Source organism: Bombina bombina, chromosome 3 (assembly GCF_027579735.1).
Source record: "Bombina bombina isolate aBomBom1 chromosome 3, aBomBom1.pri, whole genome shotgun sequence".
NCBI classification, from domain to species: domain Eukaryota; kingdom Metazoa; phylum Chordata; class Amphibia; order Anura; family Bombinatoridae; genus Bombina; species Bombina bombina.
The window spans coordinates 299392929-299413180 of NC_069501.1; the positions used below are offsets into that span (position 1 = coordinate 299392929).

Below are 20252 nucleotides of genomic sequence, written 5' to 3' on the forward strand. Positions count from 1 at the left end.
ATATATATATCTAAAAGGGCAATGTGCACTCCGAACCTCACAACTAAAGCCTTGGGTGCAGCAAAAAAAAATACACAGTCCTGAAGAAAAAGCGCACTCCAAAGGTCTTGATCTTATTTCCACTTTAATGTGTTAACGTTTTCGAGCCACAACAGCTCGTCCTGAGGCAGACAGAAATTTTACAGATACTCTTACCGCCACCATAGCTTTATACACAGCAAACATGAGCGTCACGCTCTACACAGTAGACACTCCCCAAAGTGGGAGTGATCAGCCGTGTCAACGTAGCTCATTACCACATAACCTAAACAACCTAAATAAGTGATATATAACATTTAAAAAACAATGCGGATAGTACAGTAGTGTAGGAAACAAGCACAAATGGAGACAAATATGTAGAGCTATCACAGCACGTCTGAACAATTATTACAAATGCGTCCGCTACGCGATTACCAAGGAAGTTGTCAACCAGAACCGCTGACAGGGAATTGCGGTGACGTCAAAGTGAGCCTCTACCATATGTGTGCCGAATAGTGTTTGTCAAATACATCTAAACAACAGCCTAACTGTCATCCATGTTACAGAAGAAAAAAAGAGCCAACATATTAGATAAGGAAGCAGCAGAAGAGTAGAGAATCGGGCAAATTAGAACAAACACATTGAATCGACACATAGTGACAACAGATGTGTGATACTCACACGATGGATGTGTGCATCTACAACATATCCGGCAGTGCGATCATTGCCAAAGGACCCGTCAGTCTAATCAGCTGACAGTAACTTACACAAACACCAAGGTGGAAGAAACACACATATGTCCACCTCAAGCAAGGTAATTAATACACGACCAACGATTGATGTAAACAAACATTGAAGATAAACCTATCATCCAGACAGATTATGTAAATAAACCTAACATCAGATGTCAAATTACAAACTGGACACCAAACTGGCTTACTGTCCCGTTATATATAGACGGCTTGTATACAACCGGTAATTGGATGGTTGCCAGGGAAACTGTCAAACAAAGCAGCAAGCAGTGCAATACACTAATAGCCAGCGAGATAGTAGGGCAAATAAGGGCATCAAACCAATAGAAGCATTATAAGAAATTATAACTATATAATTTAGCGCTTAGTCTGTATCTAAATACAGGTTAGCTAGGGGTGTACGTCAATTAAGGTTCATAAAAGAAGGAAGTCTTGAATGTATAATAAATAAAATACAATTTATTAATAAAACCAATAGTAAACAAATAGTAATCAATTTGTCACGGGATAAATATAAATGGATACTGAACTGAAGGTAATTAAAATAAGCGTGTTGCAATAATCTTAAAAAAGTTAAAAAATTGTAGAGATAGGAGGACTTCTCCTCCACAACTCTATATATGCAAATACCACTTCAACATATAACTCAAAATCACCTTTGAAATATTGGCCCTATTCAGGCCATGCACATATCAGGTATTGTTCAAATGAAACAAAGTCCAAATTATATTAATCCACCTTTGATCATATAGCTTCCAATTTTTATCGAACTGTGTCAAATTGTAACAGTCCACCTTTATATACAAGCTTCGATATAATGTTGCAACTTATGTGGCGCTTGTGAAATACTTCACCATCAATGTCCCTTTTAAATTTATATAGACATACTTCAAAAGTTGGTATAATCTGTTGGTGTAATCTGTTTTCCAGATAGTATAAAGGCTACCACAGATCAGTCTTGACAAAGCCTACACTCAGGTGAAACGCGTAGACGTTTATTCAAGGGTAAAGAAAGAACTCTCATTTTTTGAAAGCAATCCATCTGGCAGTGTGAGCCAGCATCGATACTCTGCGCAGAGTTTTTAACAAAGATTATTGACAGGACTTCATTGCTCACAGAAGCTTAGAGCGGATTGATATGTAAGTGGAAGTGGTGAAGAAACTGGTAGCCCCAGAAAATAACAAACACCTGGAGAGATTGAAGCGGTATAGATCCACGCTAAGAGCAACCGGGATACGATTATATCTAAGAGGTCGGAGGTGAGATTGGAGGCTGACAGGTCCAAGATTAGACCACAGAGACACTGCATAGATCAGCGCCTAACCCCCACGAGGACCGGTAAAGTATACCCACTTAATATATCAGTTCCGTATCGAACTTTCTATGATGAACAGCATCTGATTTTAAATGGCATCAAAGTTTTAACCCGCCACGAATTTTGCATATTCAATATCTGTGGTAGCCTTTATACTATCTGGCAAACAGATTACACTAACAGATTATACCAACTTTTGAAGTATGTCTATATAAATTTAAATGGGACATTGATGGTGAAGTATTTCACAGGCGCCACATAAGTTGCAACATTATATTGTATATAAAGGTGGACGGTTACAATTTGACACAGTTCGATATGAATTGGAAGCTATATGATCAAAGGTGGATTAATATAATTTGGACTTTGTTTCATTTGAACAGTACCTGATATTCGCATGGCCTGATTAGGGCCGATATTTCAAAGGTGATTTTGAGTTATATGTTGAAGTGGTATTTGCATATATAGAGTTGTGGAGGAGACGTCCTACTATCTCTACAATTTTTTTACTTTTTTAAGGTTATTGCAACACGCTTATTTGAATTACCTTCAGTTCACTATCCATCTATATTTATCCCGTGACAAATTGATTACTATTTGGTTACTATAGGTTTTATTAATAAATTGTATTTTATTTATTATACATTCAAGACTTCCTTCTTTTATGAACCTTAATTGACGTACACCCCTAGCTAACCTGTATTTAGATACAGACTAAGCTCTGTTTATTCCATTCTACTTATCACACATCTGTTGTCACTATGTGTCGATTCAATGTGTTTGTTCTAATTTGCCCAATTCTCTACTCTTCTGCTGCTTGCTTATCTAATATGTTGGCTCTATTGTTCTTCTGTAACATGGATGTCAGTTAGGCTGTTGTTTAGATGCATTTGACAAACACTATTCGGCACACATATGGTAGAGGCTCACTTTGACGTCCCCGCAATTCCCTGTCAATGGTTCTGGTTGACAGTTTCCTTGGTAACTGCGTAGCGGACGCATTTGTAATAATTGTTCAGACGTGCTGTGATAGCTCTATATATTTGTCTCCGTTTGTGCTTGTTTCCTACACTACTGTACTATTCGCATTGTTTTTTTAAATGTTATATATCACTTATTTACGTTGTTTAGCAGGGGCGAAACTAGAGGTAGTGCAGCTTAAAAAAAATATATATATATATTTTTTTTTACAATAAAAAATGTTGACCTGCCACTAGCCTGCACTGATATCATGTGAGTGTGACATGTGATTACTAGGGTATATGACTACAGGGGTTAGTGTTTCTGTTTTACCCATTGGTGTGTATGTGTGTGTATGTATGTATGTATGTGACTGTGTGTGTATTTATGCATGTATGTGTGGTGTGCGTGTGTATATTTGTAGAACCATCAAATTACAGACCTTGTTACTACAGCATGGAGGGGGGCGGGGGGTAAACAGTGTCAGTCTATACAGTATGTACAGTACAGGGGGGCTGGACTATGTCACAGACTACTGTGGTCACTTTATAAAGTACTGGGGCGGGTAGGGTCAGGCCAGCCATCTCACCGGCAGATTACATGCTGTGTCACTGACTCACTATATACAGTACTGGTGGGTTAAACAGTGTCACTATATACAGTAATAGGGGGTCAGACCATCAGGGTACCTCCTTTTGCAGACATATAATCTGATTAACATTTTTTTGTCTGTGTTAAATGTAAAAAAAAAAAAAATATGTATCAAATTCACTTTTTTTTGGGGGGGGGGGGGGGGCGGGGCCTTCTTAGATTCTTGCACCTGGGCCCTGTGGTTTCTAGTTACGCCTCTGTTGTTTAGGTTATGTGGTAATGAGCTACGCTGACACGGCTGATCACTCCCACTTTGGGGAGTGTCTACTGTGTAGAGCGTGACGCTCATGTTTGCTGTGTATAAAGCTATGGTGGTTGTAAGAGTATCTGTAAAATTTATGTCTGCCTGAGGATGAGCTGCTGTGGCTCAAAAACGTTAATACATTAAAGTGGAAATAAGATCAAGACCTTTGGAGTACCCTTTTTCTTCAGGACTGTATATATATATATAAAATTGGGTCAAAATTGATAAGTGCAAAATGTTCCCAAAAACCTATTCCCAATAAAACATGTATTTTAAGTTCAGAGAAACACTCAAATTACCCTAGTTGTGATAACCTCAAAGCAATAAGTGCCTATTATTGTTTTAAAATCCTCCAGAAAATATCATCTGATAGACTGTGATTTAAAACCTCTGAGTTGTTCTATTATATGAAAATACACATTAATAATAACAATAATAATAATAAAATACCTTTTTTGTATCTTTGATTTTAGACTATTCCAACACAGGACTCACCAGCAGAAGAGAAAAAACAGCTTCCTGGAGCTGTAAAACTTCCAGGACCAGCAATGAATCTTTCAGAAATTCAGAATATAAAAAGTGAGCTAAAGTTTGTACCAAAAGCAGATGAATAGTAGTGCTAAAATAAAAGGTGAGATTAACTGCATTGTATTTTATCTGATTAGAAGCCTTAAAGGGACAGTATACTGTAAAATAGTTTTTCCCTTAATGTGTTTACAATTGCTTTTTTTACCAACTGCAGAGTAAAAAATGTATGAAAATTAGCTTTTTAAGGTTTATTTCTGTATATTAAAGCTCTGATTTTGTGTTTTGAAGCCACAGCCTAATAAAATAGGTTGAGCTTGTAGGTATAATCAGATCTCATTACTGTATCACATTGTGCACATATACCTGCTTCTTTATCTTATATCTGTCCTTAAAACAATCACCAATACTTTGAGAGAACAATGGAAAATCAACATTTTACTACCTTATCTCTGCTATATCCGACTGGGAGTGTAATTTCTTCTGCTGGCTGTGTTTACAAAGCTTATCTATAGCTGGTACGCGCGGCCACAAACTTTCAGAATAGGTGGGGATACCACATGCTAAATTAACAATTTCAAATGCCAATATAAGGGTAAAGGAGCTACTTGTAAACAATTTAATACACTCCAGCAGGTAAAGTGGATCATTGGGAACAAATTAAAGGGGAGAAAATTTTTGAGTAAACTGTCCCTTTAAGATATTATTGTAAACATGGGAGCAGTGTATTTATCTGGGGATGCCAAAATGTGGTAACCAATCAGGTGGTGCAAAATATTCATGTGACATTCCTGGTGATATCTCAGAGAAATTGGATTACGATGGGTAGAGGGTACCCATTTAAATACAGATACAGCAGTAACCATTGTTGTATATACCATCAGATATAGCACATTACATTGGCAGAAAATTCAAAGGTATACAAAGGTATTTTAGGATTTTTGTCAGAAACAGTCAGCCCTTTAAAGGGACATGCAAGTATAAAATAAACTTGCATTATTTAGCATTAGCAGGCAATATTGCAGCATTGAGCAAAATTGAGCTCCATACCGCACTCCAATACCAGCGCTGCTTTGAGCTGGTTTTACATGCTCGTGCACGATTTCCCCTAGACATCAATGGGAGGAGCCGGCTAAAAAAAAGCCTAACACCTGCAATAAAGGAGCGTAAAGCTCCGTAATGCAGCCCTATTGATTCCTATGGGGAAAGAAAATGTATGTTTACACCTAACACCCTAACATAAACCCTGAGACTAAATACCCCTAATCTGCAGCCCCCGACATCCCTGACACATACATTACACTTACTAATTCCTAATCTGCCACCGACGCCTGCCTACAGTTAACTCCTAATCTGCTGCCCCCAATGTCGCCGCCACCTACCTACACTTATTAACCCCTAATCTGCCGCCCCTAACATCACCGCCACCTACCTATACTTATTAACCCCTAATCTGCCGCCCCTAACATCACCGCCACCTACCTACACTTATTAACCCCTAATCTGTCGCCCCTAACATCACCGCCACCTACCTATACTTATTAACCCCTAATCTGCCGCCCCCGGCATCGCTGACACCTACCTACACTTATTAACCCCTAATCTGCCGCCCCTAACATCGCCAACACCTACATTATACTTATTAACCCTTATCTGCCGCCCCCAATGTCGCCGCAACTATACTAAACTTATAAACCCCTAAACCTAACCCTAAGTCTAACCCTAAACCTAACACCCCTAACTTTAATATAATTAAAATAGATCTAAATAAAAATTACTATCATTAATTAAATAAATCCTATTTAAAACTAAATACTTACCTATAAAATAAACCCTAAGCTAGCTACAATATAACTAATAGTTACATTGTATCTATCTTAGGTTTTATTTTTATTTCACAGGTAAGTTTGTATTTATTTTAACTAGGTAGACTAGTTAGTAAATAGTTATTAACTATTTACTCTAACTATCTAGTTAAAATAAATACACATTTACCTGTAAAATAAAACCTATCCTGAGTTACACTAACACCTAACCTTACACTACAATTAAATAAATTACATTAATTAAATACAATTAACTAAATTGCAAAAAAAAAAACAAACACTAAATTACACAAAATAAAAAAGAAATTATCAAATAATTAAACTAATTACACCTAATCTAATAGCCCTATCAAAATAAAAAAGCCCCCCCCAATAAAAAAAACCCTTTAATTACGGTTGGCTGATAGAATTCTATCAGCCAATCGGAATTCAAGGGACGCCATCTTGGATGATGTCCCTTTAAGGAACCTTCATTCTGATACGTCGATTGAAGAGGATGCTCCGCGCCGGATGTCTTGAAGATGGAGCTGCTCCACGCCGGATGGATGAAGATAGAAGATGCCGTCTGGATGAAGACTTCTACTGGCTTGGATGAAGACTTCGGCCCGCTTGGATGAAGACTTCTGCTGGCTTCGATGAGGATTTCTGCCGCTTCGTTGAGGATGGATGTCGGGTCTTCAAAAACTGTAAGTGGATCTTCGGGGGTTAGTGTTAGGTTTTTTTAAGGGTTTATTGGGTGGGTTTTATTTTTAGCTTAGGGTTTGGGTGGAAAAAGAGCTAAATGCCCTTTTAAGGGCAATGCCCATACAAATGCCCTTTTCAGGGCAATAGGGAGCTTAGTTTTTTTTTAGATAGGATTTTATTTGGGGGGTTTGGTTGTGTGGGTGGTGGATTTTACTGTTGGGGGGGTGTTTGTAATTTTTTTTACAGGTAAAAAAACTGATTTCTTTGGGGCAATGCCCCGCAAAAGGCTATTGTAGGCTAGGGTTTTTTTATTGGGGGGGGGGCGGCTTTTTTATTTTGATAGGGCTATTAGATTAGGTGTAATTAGTTTAAATATTTGATAATTTCTTTTTTATTTTATGTAATTTAGTGTTTGTTTGTTTTTGTAATTTAGTTAATTGTATTTAATTAATGTCATTTATTTAATTGTAGGGTAAATTTAGGTGTTAGTGTAACTCAGGTTAGGTTTTATTTTACAGGTACATTTGTATTTATTTTCGCTAGGTAGCTAGTAAATAACTAATTTACTATTTACTAACTAGTCTACCTAGTTAAAATAAATACAAACATAGCTGTGAAATAAAAATAAAACCTAAGCTAGCTACAATGTAACTATTAGTTATATTGTAGCTAGCTTAGGGTTTATTTTACAGGTAAGTATTTAGTTTTAAATAGGAATTATTTAGTTAATGATAGTAATTTTTATTTAGATTTATTTTAATTATATTAAAGTTAGAGGTGTTAGGGTTAGACTTAGGGTTGGGGTTAATAACTTTAGTATAGTGGCGGCGATGTTAGGGACAGCAAATTAGGGGTTAATAACAATAATGTAGGTTGCGGCGATGTTAGGGACAGCAGATTAGGGGTTAATAATATTTAACTAGTGTTTGCGATGCGGGAGTGCAGCGGTTTGGGGTCAATATGTTTATTATAGTGGTGGCGATGTCCGGAGCGGCAGATTAGGGGTTAATAATTTTATTATAGTGTTTGCGGTGCGGGAGGGCCTCAGTTTAGTGGTTAATAGGTAGTTTATGGGTGTTAGTGTACTTTTTAGCACTTTAGTTATGGGTTTTATGTTACGGATTTGTAACGTAAAACTCATAACTGCTGACTTTCAGTTTACAGTATGGATCTTGATGGTATAGGGTGTACCGCTCACTTTTTGGCCTCCCAGGCAAACTCATAATACCGGCGCTATGGAAGTCCCATTGAATAAGGACTTTTGGAAAGCTGCGGTAGTTACGTTGCGTTACGGCCAAAAAAGTGTGCGGTACAGCTATACCTGCAATACTCGTAATACCAGCAGTAGTGAAAAAGAGCCATAACGCTGCTTTTTCACTAATACCGCAAAACCGCTGAGTGTATAAATAATTTATATATATATATATATATATATATATATATATATATATATATATACACACACAGTATATATATACATCTGTTAACATAATTACTTTTGGTACACTTTGTTCAACCTTAGCTCCTTTCCATGAGAGCATATTAAGGTAGGCTCAAGAATGTAAATATTTCTTTAGCACTATATGTCAGCTATGGTTGTAATAATGTCCCAATTTATAGTCCTTAAAGTGAATGTAAACTTGCCCGCATTCGGTAACGCCACAGCATAGATTATAGAAAATAAGGCAGACTTTCATTCATGATTTTTTTACATTTTGTATATTTATTCAAAAATTTACCTTTTTATCCTCTAACGTTTAGCTCCGTTCCTCTGCCGATTTGACGTGTCATGAAAGGGGCTGAACACCCCGCGGGGGGGGGGGGGGAATGATAAGTCAATTGAATATTCCTCATCTGTCAATCAAGTAACTAGTATGGCGGGCGGAGGAACGGCGCTAAACGTTAGAGCATAAAAAGGTAGCATTTGGAATAAATATACAAAATGTAAAAAAATCATGACTGAAAGTCTGCATTATTTTCTAAAATCTATGCTGTGATGTTACAGAATGCGAGCAAGTTAACATTCACTTTAAGTCACATACATATTCCTCAGTCTGCTTCACTATATTCTTATGAAAATTATAAACAATGAAAGCCAGGAGGGAGAAGTACATTTGATAATTGAAGTAATTTGTAAAGTATCATGAAAGTTTAATGTTGGCTTCAATGTCCCTTTAAATAGAGGATGATATTTTGTTTCTCTCCAAAATGTGATATTTAAATCTTATTTCTTTCCTAAGATATGGTGAGTCCACGACATCATCAATTACTGTTGGGTATATCACTCCTGGCCAGCAGGAGGTGGCAAAGAGCACCACAGCAAAGCTGTTAAGTATCACTTCCCTTCCCACAAACCCCAGTCATTCTCTTTGCCTTGGTGCATGGAGGAAGTAAAGTTATGGTGTATGAAGAAAATTAGATTTTTTTCGCTTCAAGCAAGATTTTAACTAATATACGCTTAGATTACGAGTTTTGCGGTAAGAGGGGTGCGTTGCTAACTTGCAGTTTATTCTCACCGCTCACTTACCTGCAGCACTGGTATTACGGGATTTTACAAACCCAGCGACAACAGGCAAGAACTTAGCATAGAGCAAAATTGAGCTCCACACTGCACTCCAATACCAGCGCTGCTTAAGTCAGAGGTGAGCTGGTTATACGTGCTCGTGCACGATTTTCCCATAGACATCAATGGGGAGAGCCGGCTGCGAAAAAGTCTAACACCTGCAAAAAAGCATCGTAAAACTCAGTAACGCAGCCCCATTGATTCCTATGGGGAAATAAAATTTATGTTTACACCTAACACCCTAACATGAACCCCTGAGTCTAAACACCCCTAATCTTACACTTATTAACCCCTAATCTGCCATCCCCGACATCACCAACACCTACATTATATTTATTAACCCCTAATCTGCCGCTCCAGACATCTCCACCACTATAATAAACATATTAACCCCTAAACCGCCACGCTCCCGCCTCACAAACATTAGTTAAATATGATTAACCCCTAATCTGCAGTCCCTAACATCGCCACCACCTATCTACATTTATTAACCCCTAATCTGCTGCCCCCAACGTCACCGCCACTATACTAAATGTATTAACCCCTAAACCTAAGTCTAACACTAACCCTAACACCCACTAACTTAAATATAATTTAAATAAATCTAAATAAAACCTACTATTATTACCAAAATTATTCCTATTTAAAACTAAATACTTACCTGTAAAATAAACCCTAAGATAGCTACAATATAACTAATAGTTACATTTTATCTAGCTTAGGGTTGATTTTGATTTTACAGGCAAGTTTGTATTTATTTTAACTAGGTAGAATAGTTACTAAATAGTTATTAACTATTTAATATTTACCTAGCTAAAATAAATACAAATTTACCTGTAAAATAAAACCTAACCTAAGTTACACTAACACCTAACCTAACCCTACAATTAAATAAATTACCTAAATGAAATACAATTAAATAAAATTAGCTAAGGGCATTTAGCTCTATTGCTGCCCAAAGCCCTAACCTAAAAATAAAACCTACCCAATACACCCTTAAAAAATCCTAACACTAACCCCCGAAGATCCACTTACCGTGAGAAGTCTTCATCCAAGTGGCAAGATGTCCTCAACGAAGCCGGCAGAAATGGTCCTCCAGACGGGCAGAAGTGGTCCTCCAGACGGGCAGAAGTCTTCATCCAGACGGCATCTTCTATCTTCATCCTTCCGACACGGAGCAGGTCCATCTTCAAGACATCCGGCGCGGAGCATCCTCTTCAATCAACGTCTTCTTCTGGAATGAAGGTACCTTTAAGTGACGTCATCCAAGATGGCGTCCCTTAGATTCTGATTGGCTGATAGAATTCTATCAGCCAATCGGAATTAAGGTTGATGCAATCAGCCAATAGGATGGAACTTCAATCTTATTGGCTGATCCAAACAGCCAATAGGATTAAGCTTGCATTCTATTGGCTGATTGGATCAGCCAATAGAATGTGAGCTCAATCCTATTGGCTGATTGCATCAGCCAATAGGATTTTTTCAACCTTAATAGATAATTTGTTTTTTATTTTCTGTAATTTAGTGTTTGTTTTTTTTGTAATTTAGCTAATTTTATTTAATTTATTTAATTGTATTTCATTTAGGTAATTTATTTAATTGTAGGGTTAAGTTAGGTGTTAGTGTAACTTAGGTTAGGTTTTATTTTACAGGTAAATTTGTATTTATTTTAGCTAGGTAGTTAGTAAATAGTTAATAACTAGTAACTATTCTACCTAGTTAAAATAAATACAAACTTGCCTGTAAAATAAAAATAAACCCTAAGCTAGCTACAATGTAACTATTAGTTATATTGTAGCTAGCTTAGGGTTTATTTTACAGGTAAGTATTTAGGTAATAATTGTAGGTTTTATTTAGATTTATTTTAATTATATTTAAGTTAGGGGGTGTTAGGGTTAGGGTTAGACTTAGGTTTAAAGGGTTAATAAATTTAGAATAGCGGCGGCGACGTTGGGGGCAGCATATTAGGGGTTAACAGGTATAATGTAGGTGGTGGCGATGTCCGGAGCGGCAGATTAGGGGCTAATAAGTATAACCCACTTTTAGACAATTTTAATTAATGTCTATACATTTCTGTAATACAGATAGGTTGTTGCTCTCCGAGCCTCATGTCTCCCAGAATGATGCTGTTCAGGCAATGCCACAGCTTTCTCCTCAAACGTCCCAAGCCTCTATAGCATCACATACAGTGCCCTGCGGTTCCTCTCAATCTCCTGGAGGAGTGTATTTGTTGAAGTTATCTCGTTCAGATGTATGCTTGAACACCTTGTGTATTGTTAAAGGAGGATTTGGCTACTTGGACGACACCGATAACCCTGTCGTTGTCAACCCTGGAAAGTTTAGTAAACTTTCATTACTTTGATGTTCCTTCCTTGAGGAAGTGTTTCTAGATGTGCTATAGAATTTTCACAGGAATAGGAGAAGATAGGGATACCTTTCTCCCTGTTTCCCATCCTTTAAAGGATTTTCCCGACGCTGACTTCATTAAAATGCACTGTGCCTTACGTAGAAGGGAGCAATTCTACTATGGCTCAGAGAACTTTGATCTTATAGAGGATAGCTGCTCCTTTGCAGATCCATGGACAATAAGCTGGAGGTTTATTTGCTCATCTAGAGCGATGCCTTGTCTACTTAGACTTGCTGCGCTAGGCTGTGGGGCATTGTGGCTGAAATCTTGGATCATCTGAGTAGCCTACCTGTAGCTTAGTGGCATAGCCTAGGCTTTATAACTCTGCAGAGACAGGTTCAATATCCAATTTGACCAAGACATGTGACAATTGTGGCCATATTTTGATTATATTTAATGTTTCCTCCAAGTCCAAGCTTCTGGTGCTTCCTTACAAGGGTGAAACCTTGTTTGAACCTGGTCTGGCAGAATTAACCTCTGACTTTACGGGTGGAAAAAGGTATTGTCTACCACACGTCAAGTGGAATAGACTAGAGGAAAGTCTTCTTTTCCCTCTTTCTGTAGGGACTGTCTGGTCTTTTGGAATCCCAACCAGTATAGATCCAGGGGGTAGCAATCTAAGATTTCCTCCAAGGAGCAGATTTCTCCTTTCTAGAGTATCTGCAGTCCAGGTATGATGAGAGGTTTTCTTGAACTGGGTTCAGGATCTTCCTCTCTGGGAGTGATAGTTCCAGTTCCAGTTCGGGAACGGGATCTAGGTATTTATCTAAGGTTTCTCAGAGTACAGTCCTTCAAAGTAGTAGACATTCTCCTTTGAGTCAAGAGGGTCTGTTCATACCGAACATAGACCTCAAGGATGTGTATCTTCTTGTTCCCATTATCTGGGATCTTCTCAAGTTTCTGAGATTCGTCATCCTAGAAAAACTCTTTAGGTCTTGGAGAATTACAGGGGTGCCCTCCTGGACAATATATGGTTCAGGTCTCATCCTTTCTTCGAGAAAAATCTTTTTCAAGAGATCTTGTCTTTCTACGTTCCCATGGATGGGAAGTGAATCTAAGGAACAGTTCCCTTGTTCCGACTAAAAGGGTGTTTTTTTTGGGACCTTATTAGATTCTCTATCTATGAGAATATTTCTAACGGAGGTCAGACAATCAAAGATTTCTTCCTCTGACCTCTCTCAACAGTCTTCTATTCGGCCAACAGCATGCTATAGTGGTCCAGTAGATAGTTTAGCCTTGTAATCTTGTAACCAGAGGGTTGGGAGTTTGAATCCAGCTGTAGCTGGTTTTTCCTTCACTTTTCAGTGGCTCAATGTATGGAGGTAATTTGTCTGAGGGTCCCAGAGATGTCATTCCTGTTCTCGAGTCCATTTGAGAGCTCTGCAGTTTTGCATGCTCAGCCAATGGAGTGGCGACCATTCGGATCTTTCTCAGAGGATAAATCTGGTTTAGCTTTAAGAGATTTTTTTCCGTGGTGATTTCTCAGAAGTTTCTGTCTCAGGGCGAATGTTTCTGGAGATGTTCCTGGGTGATTGTGACCACGGATGCCAGCCTGCTGGGCTGGGGGGCAGTCTGGAACTCTTTAAAGGTGCAAGGACTTTGGACTCAAGGAGTCTGCTCTCCCCAGTGGGGAGGAACTCGGGGTTCCTTAGCCATGAAGGAGGTGGCTCAGTTTTGTTCAGTGGGCTGTAGCTCACAATGGCTGTCTGTCACCCACATTCTAGGAGTGGACATCTGGGAAGAGGACTTCCTGAGCAGACAGAGTTTTCATCCCAGGGAGTGGGTTCTCCATCTGGAGGTGTTCTCCAGGTTAACCCTCAAATGGGGGGGCTGGAGTTGGATCTGATGGCATCTCGGCAGAACACTGAGCTTCCAAGCTTCGGCTCAAGGTCAAGAGATCCGCAGGCAGCCCTAATAGCTCTGGTGGTTCCTTGGGATTTTAGTCTAGCATTCCTGTTTCCTCTGTTTGCTCTCCTTCCATGAGTCATTGCTCGTATCCAACAGGAGAGAGCATCAGTAATTCTAATAGATCCTGCGTGACTTCGCAGGACCTGGTATAGAGACCTAGTGAAGATGTAATCTCTTCCACCTTGGAGGTTGTCTCTGAGCAAGGACCTTCTAATATTCCTTCTGGATCTTGTTTCTCTGAAGCTGATTACTTGATGATTGAACGCTTAGTCATATCTAAGCGTTTTGTTTTTTTTGAGTTGGCCATTGTGACTTTGATACAGGCTCAGAAACCTGTTCTAAAAAGACTTACCATAGGGTATAGCGTATATATCTTTATTGGTGTGAATTCAAGGGCCACTCTTGGAGTCAGGTCAGGATTCCTAGGATTTTGTCCTTTATCCAGGAAGGTCTGAAGAAGGATTTGTTTTTTGTCAGGCCCTGGTCATAATCAGGCCTGTGTTTAAGCCTGTTGCTCCTCATTGGATTCTTAACCTTGTTCTTAAGGTTTTGCAGCAGGCTTATCTTTTCTGCTCAGAGAGTTTTGGAACTCTCGTCTAGCAGTTGTACCTTATCTTATTTTTCATGCTGATAAGGTGGTGCTTTGTTCGAAGTTGGGTTTTCTTCCTTAAGTAGTTTCAGATAAGAAATTGCTGTTCCTTCTCTATGTCCTTATCCTTCTTCTCATAAGGAATGTTTGTTGCACAATCTGGACTGAAATTCTTCATACAGGCGAGTAAGGATTTTTGCCAGTCCTCTGCCCTGTTTGTGTGTTTCTCAGGAAGCATAGGGTCAAAAAGCTACTGATACTTTTCTTCTTTATGATTGAGAGGTATAATTCATTTTGTTTATGAGACTGCTGGTTAGCAGCCTACTGAGAGAATTACAGCTCATTCCGCAAGGGTTGTTTCCTTTTTTTGGCCCTTCAACAATGCAGCTTCTGTGGAACAGTTTGCAAGACTGCAATTTACAAATTTTACAAATTTTTGAAATTTGATTTCTTTTGCCTCAGCTGAGGATTTTTTTTTGGGAGTAAGGTTCTTCAAGAGGTGGGGCCTTTTGTTTAGGTCTACCTATCTTGTCCCTCCCTAGTCATCTGTGTCCTCTAGCTTGGGTACTGGTTCCCAACAGTAATTGATGATGTTGTGGACTCTTATCTTAGGAAAGAAAACAAAATTTATTCTTACCTGATAAATCTATTTCCGGATATGGTGAGTCCACGACCCCACCCGTTGTTTTAAGACAGTTATTTTGACTAAACGTCAGGCACCTTTACACCTTTGTATTATTCCTTTTTCCATTTCTCTTCGGTCGAATGACTGGGGTTTGTAGGAAGGGAAGTCTGTGGAGCAGGTGGTACAGCTCCTTATTGGTGGTGCCGCCTATCTTACACGTAAACAAACATGAGAGCCTTTATTGGTAGGTAGTCACCATTTTGACAAACAAAGACTACTTTCAAACATTTTAGTTAGAGTTCATTACTTAAAGGCTTGGATTTTTTTTTTTACATTTTGTGCAGGACAGAAAATATTGTTATTCATCCAATAAACAAAATATTTCCAATTTAACTAAATGTGACTTGTAAACAGGAAACTAAAAAATAATTAATTTTAATTATATACCCACACAGAGGCCCAAATAGGTGTATGAGCGCAGCATGACTTATAGGCCTGACATGTCACCACATCAGACTCCGGACCAGATGCAGGCTTTAAGCACTGATTTTTTTGCTAGCTGTAGTCAAACATCAGTCTTTCAGACTACATGAATGTCCCCTGCGCCTATTTTCCCAGCTGCAAGGCATGTAAACCTGAAACTGAACCTAATACAGTATATGGCAGCTATATGCTTCCCTGCATTTCCGTTGTGTTGTCTCTTGTTTGACACTGCAGAGAGGAGGAAAAGGACATGGAAAGTTTATGGTTAATACAAGATACGGCAGTTAGGTCAAATGATAGGCAGTGTGTACACACGTCAGTGTAGGAAGGGGCAGCACCAGAAGCTTCAATCAAACTCAGTAATAGTGGCCTAAAATATAAATTTCTTATGTATCAAGAGTCGGCCAGTAGCACACCATGAGCACATGCCTTTTGTTGTGTTCAGTAATGTTACTGCACTTAGTATTAATGGGGCAGTAAAGTACATGACATTTTAAACAACTTTCCAATTTACTTCTATTATCAATGTTGCTTAGTCCTTTTGGTATTCTTTGTGAAAGAGTAAGTTAGGTGAGATGAAATGAGTGCAGCATCCAAATTCATTAAAACATAACCAGAGTGCACGTGATACTATAGGGCATCTGCTCACCCTTCTTGCAATCCAAATCAAAAGAAGAACACAGCACTTCTATGAATTAATCTTAGGGGAGCTTAGGAGCGTGCAGGTGTCCTTAGCCATCTGGCAACCTGTACGTGTATTTAGCCATCTGGCAACAGCATTTACAACATTGTTTGTGTTTTTAGCATTGAAATATAACAGACAACTCTGTTGTAGAATAATAAAGAAATATGCTTGCTCCTAAGCTAAGCTCCTAAGGATAACAAGAGTGCAAGACAAAGTTGATAATTAAAGTAAATTAGAAAGTTGTTTAAAATTGCATGTTCTATCTAAATAATGGTTTAATTTTGACTTTACTGTCCCTTTAAAAAGTACTTTCAGGATCTAGTATGTATAATATATTCAGTATAGGACAATTTAAATGCATGGGGGTTGAATAGAAGAAAAAAAAAAAAGAAGGAATTTGCAGTGGCCAATGTGCTAACAGTTATTTATTCTTATTTTTTATAATTTTTATATTTTTCACTTTTTAATTTTGTTTGAGTTTGGATTTTTGAATTATGTGACTATGAATGGATATTATGTAACTGTAATTCATAGGTGATTTTCAACATGAGCATATGGAATTATGTCAATTTAACAGTATATTCAACACTCTATTTAAAAGTATTATTCTTCATGCAGCACAAAAGAAACATTTGAAGAAACAGATAAAACATTTCCTTTAAATAATATTTATTTATTTTATAAAGATATTTAAGTGAATATAAAAATAAATAAATTGGGAAATATTTCAAAACATTTCCAATTTGAATTTGAGCTTGATGTTGTAAAAATTGATGTTTTACTATTTTGCATTGCGCAAAACTTTTTTTTTATTGTCATTACTTAGTTTTGAGAGGCTTCAGTAGTATTCCAGTTTGTTTCCACTTTGCTATTTAACATTGTTAATGCACATAGTTTTAAGACAAAATGAAAAAGTCAAAACACAAAGACTAATAAAATAGCAAAAAATAAATAAAAAGGCAATAATTGACATTGGTTTGTAATTTTGCTTTACACTTATATTTTATTCTATTTTGTATTTAAATTAAATTAAAAGGGCAGTCTCAAAAAACGAAGATAACAAAGATTTTGAGACAATTTATGTCCATCCCCATTATGTCCTGTTTAATTAATGTTACTGAGCAATCAAAGCATTAAGAGAACATTGAAGTGGACTTTATGATTGTTGTTGCAAATATATTAGCTTACCAATGAAAAATGTTTTGCATTTAAGCATTTAAAATACCCTCCTTAAAGGGACATGAAACACAATGAGATAGTAATATAAAACTTATAATTATGAATAATTATTACCATAAATCTATATTGTTTATTTTGTCCTATTATCCTACAATTTAGGTTGGGAAACTGTGCATTTATGAAATTTAGGTTTTGGAAATGCACACTGCAAACTTCACAAGCCTAGTCCTGTCCCTAATTAGCCTCAGTGAGGTGATAAGATGCTGCAAAACAATGCAAGTTATGTTAACAAAATGACAGTGGCAAGACTAGTCTACTTCTAAGACAAGTGATGTTGGTAGTGGTGAGCTGGCAACTGAAAAACAACTATAGTAATACGTATGTTTATTTATTGTAAGACTACAGAAAGTCTAGGAACTACAGTATAAGGTGTTTTATGTCCCCATAGAATGCAATTAAACCGTCATATTTAAACATTAAAAATATCATGGTTGAGGTAGAGCAAACAATTTTCCAATTTACTTCTATTATCAAATTTGCTTCATTCTCTTTGTATCCTTTGTTAAAAGAGCAGCAATGCACTACTGGGGCCTAGCTGAACACATCGGGCAAGCCAATGACAAGAGGTATATATGTGCAGCCACCAATCAACAGCTATCTCCCAGCAGTGCATTGTTGCTACATAGCCTACCTAGGTATGCTTTTCAACAAAGGATACATAGCGTATTTGGTAATAGAATTAAATTGGAAAGTTTTTAAAATTGCATATTCTATCTAAATCATGACATTTAATGTTGACTTTACTGTATGGCAGAGCTTTCCAAACTTTTCATGTTGGTGACACACTTTTTAGACCTACATCATTTCGCGACACAGTAATTAATTCAGTTGTACTAGCAAAAAGGAGGTTAAATTAACTTGTTTTAAGAGATACGGACACATACATAAATTATATAATAACAAAATGTATTTACAAGTAACAGTATGTATGTGCAAGAATTAAACAAAAAGTTTAATAACACCAATAGCTACTTACTATTTTAATGGGATGTATGAGGTTGATGGGATGAACACAGTTTCTGAATATTTGGTGAAATATTAGATAAAGATACTCGCATTTCATCATCAAGCATTTTTAAGCTTCCACTTCCTATCCATATATCAAGAGCAGGAGCAGCAATGCACTATTGGGAGCTAGCTGCAAAAATACCCCACTGTGACTTCTGACTTAAGCTCAGCATTTAAGCTGCCACCCTCAGAGCTCCGTGAGTCCGATTGACTACTGTCTGTGCTGCAAACACACTGCTGTCCCACTCACTGACTACACATGCAGTCACGAGCCAATTAAGGAGACTTCACGTGCAGTCAGGAGCCAATGTCCCGCCAAAGCCGCCAATGGGAATAGTTTCAGTTCCCACTGAGCTGCGCCAATTGGTTAAGATGATCTGTGACCCACTAGGTATCAATCACGTGTCAACCATGTGATATGCATAGCAGGAAGGCAGAAAGTCGGAAACCAAAAAAATAAAAATATTACAATTTTAAAAAATTTGTGCTGAAGCAGGGACACACCTACACACTGCTGCCGACACACTAGTGTGTCCCGACACACAGTTTGGAAAGCACTGCTGTATGGGTTGCAAAATATGATAACTAATGTCAAACATTCTGTTAAATTTAGTGTGTATTCTTCATATTATTATTATGTATTTATTTACCTGTTCAATGTAGATTGATTTCTTGTTTTTTTCTTACTTTGGGAAATAATACATATACATATATATATGTATATATACACACACAGAGAAATGCACTCACAGGAACGAACAACCAGCTCAATACCATTGTTAGCCTGTTCTATGGCGATTTACCACCTGGGTGCAGCTTCTTTTAGCCCAGCAATGCTTTTCACAGAGTAGAACTTTCCTGTAGCATATCAGTCTGATCCCGCCTATTACGGTCAGTCCAGCACCGAAATACCAGGCAATTCCTCTCTGAACAAGGAACAAAGCAACCCCAGACGATCGTTTCGGCCTTCATTGGGCCTCGTCAGTGAGGTGTAGCCATATTCCTCTAAGCACACTGAGCAAGGAGTCCACGTCTGGTTTCCCCTTTTTCCCATAGGGAGACTAAATACACACAGAGTATATATGTATTATATTTATATTTAACACATACATTAAATATAAAATACATTTGCTTTTCTCAAGCACCTACTCTTCTCTTTATTCTTTTAATGAAAAAAACAACAACAATGTATTATTAAAAAATATAGCTGAAGCAAAGACTTCTTTCTGTGTTCTCCAAATGTGTGTATTTTTGTATAGATAACCTACTTGCAGGAAACAAGGGAGAGGATTTTGAAGGATAAAAACCAGGTGCGTACATAGCGTGACAGTGATAAGTCCAGTTATCTGTATGATGGCATGTACCTGGCAAACACTACCATCCTCATAGCCAAGCAGATTTTTAGTAACCGTTACCAAGAGACTCAGTGTTTCTCACCACATGTAGATATTGCATCTGTCATATGATCTCCGATTACTGTGGCAGTTCATGTAGTTCTCCCTTGTAAATGCTTTGTATTCATAGAAGGATCCCAGCAGTGGAAATATTATTCCAGACTTGTAGTTTCAGAAGAACAAAGAATAAATGATGTTCTTGGACTGTTTGTATTATATTCTACATGATTTTAAATTGTATAGTTTTTCAAGGTAACAGGAAATGGAAAAGGGCTAGTGTAATATTTAAATGAATCATATTTTTTTTTATTTATTTAGGTTCTATTATATTCTCTAGTGCTGTGCTAGGCAAAGTTTACTTTAGTGAATTCTGTT

The 20252-nt window shown here is 37.6% G+C and overlaps 1 protein-coding gene across 1 annotated transcript in view; it reads left to right on the forward strand.

The window, feature by feature from the left end:
- SMPX (small muscle protein X-linked) overlaps window positions 1-20252 on the forward strand; it is a 200537-nt gene that overhangs the window by 157555 nt on the left and 22730 nt on the right. Inside the window, exon 4 of the mRNA XM_053706377.1 lies at window positions 4415-4572. Coding sequence (XP_053562352.1) covers window positions 4415-4555 — 141 coding nt within the window. The 3' untranslated portion in view covers window positions 4556-4572. The remainder of the gene's footprint in view (window positions 1-4414; window positions 4573-20252) is intronic.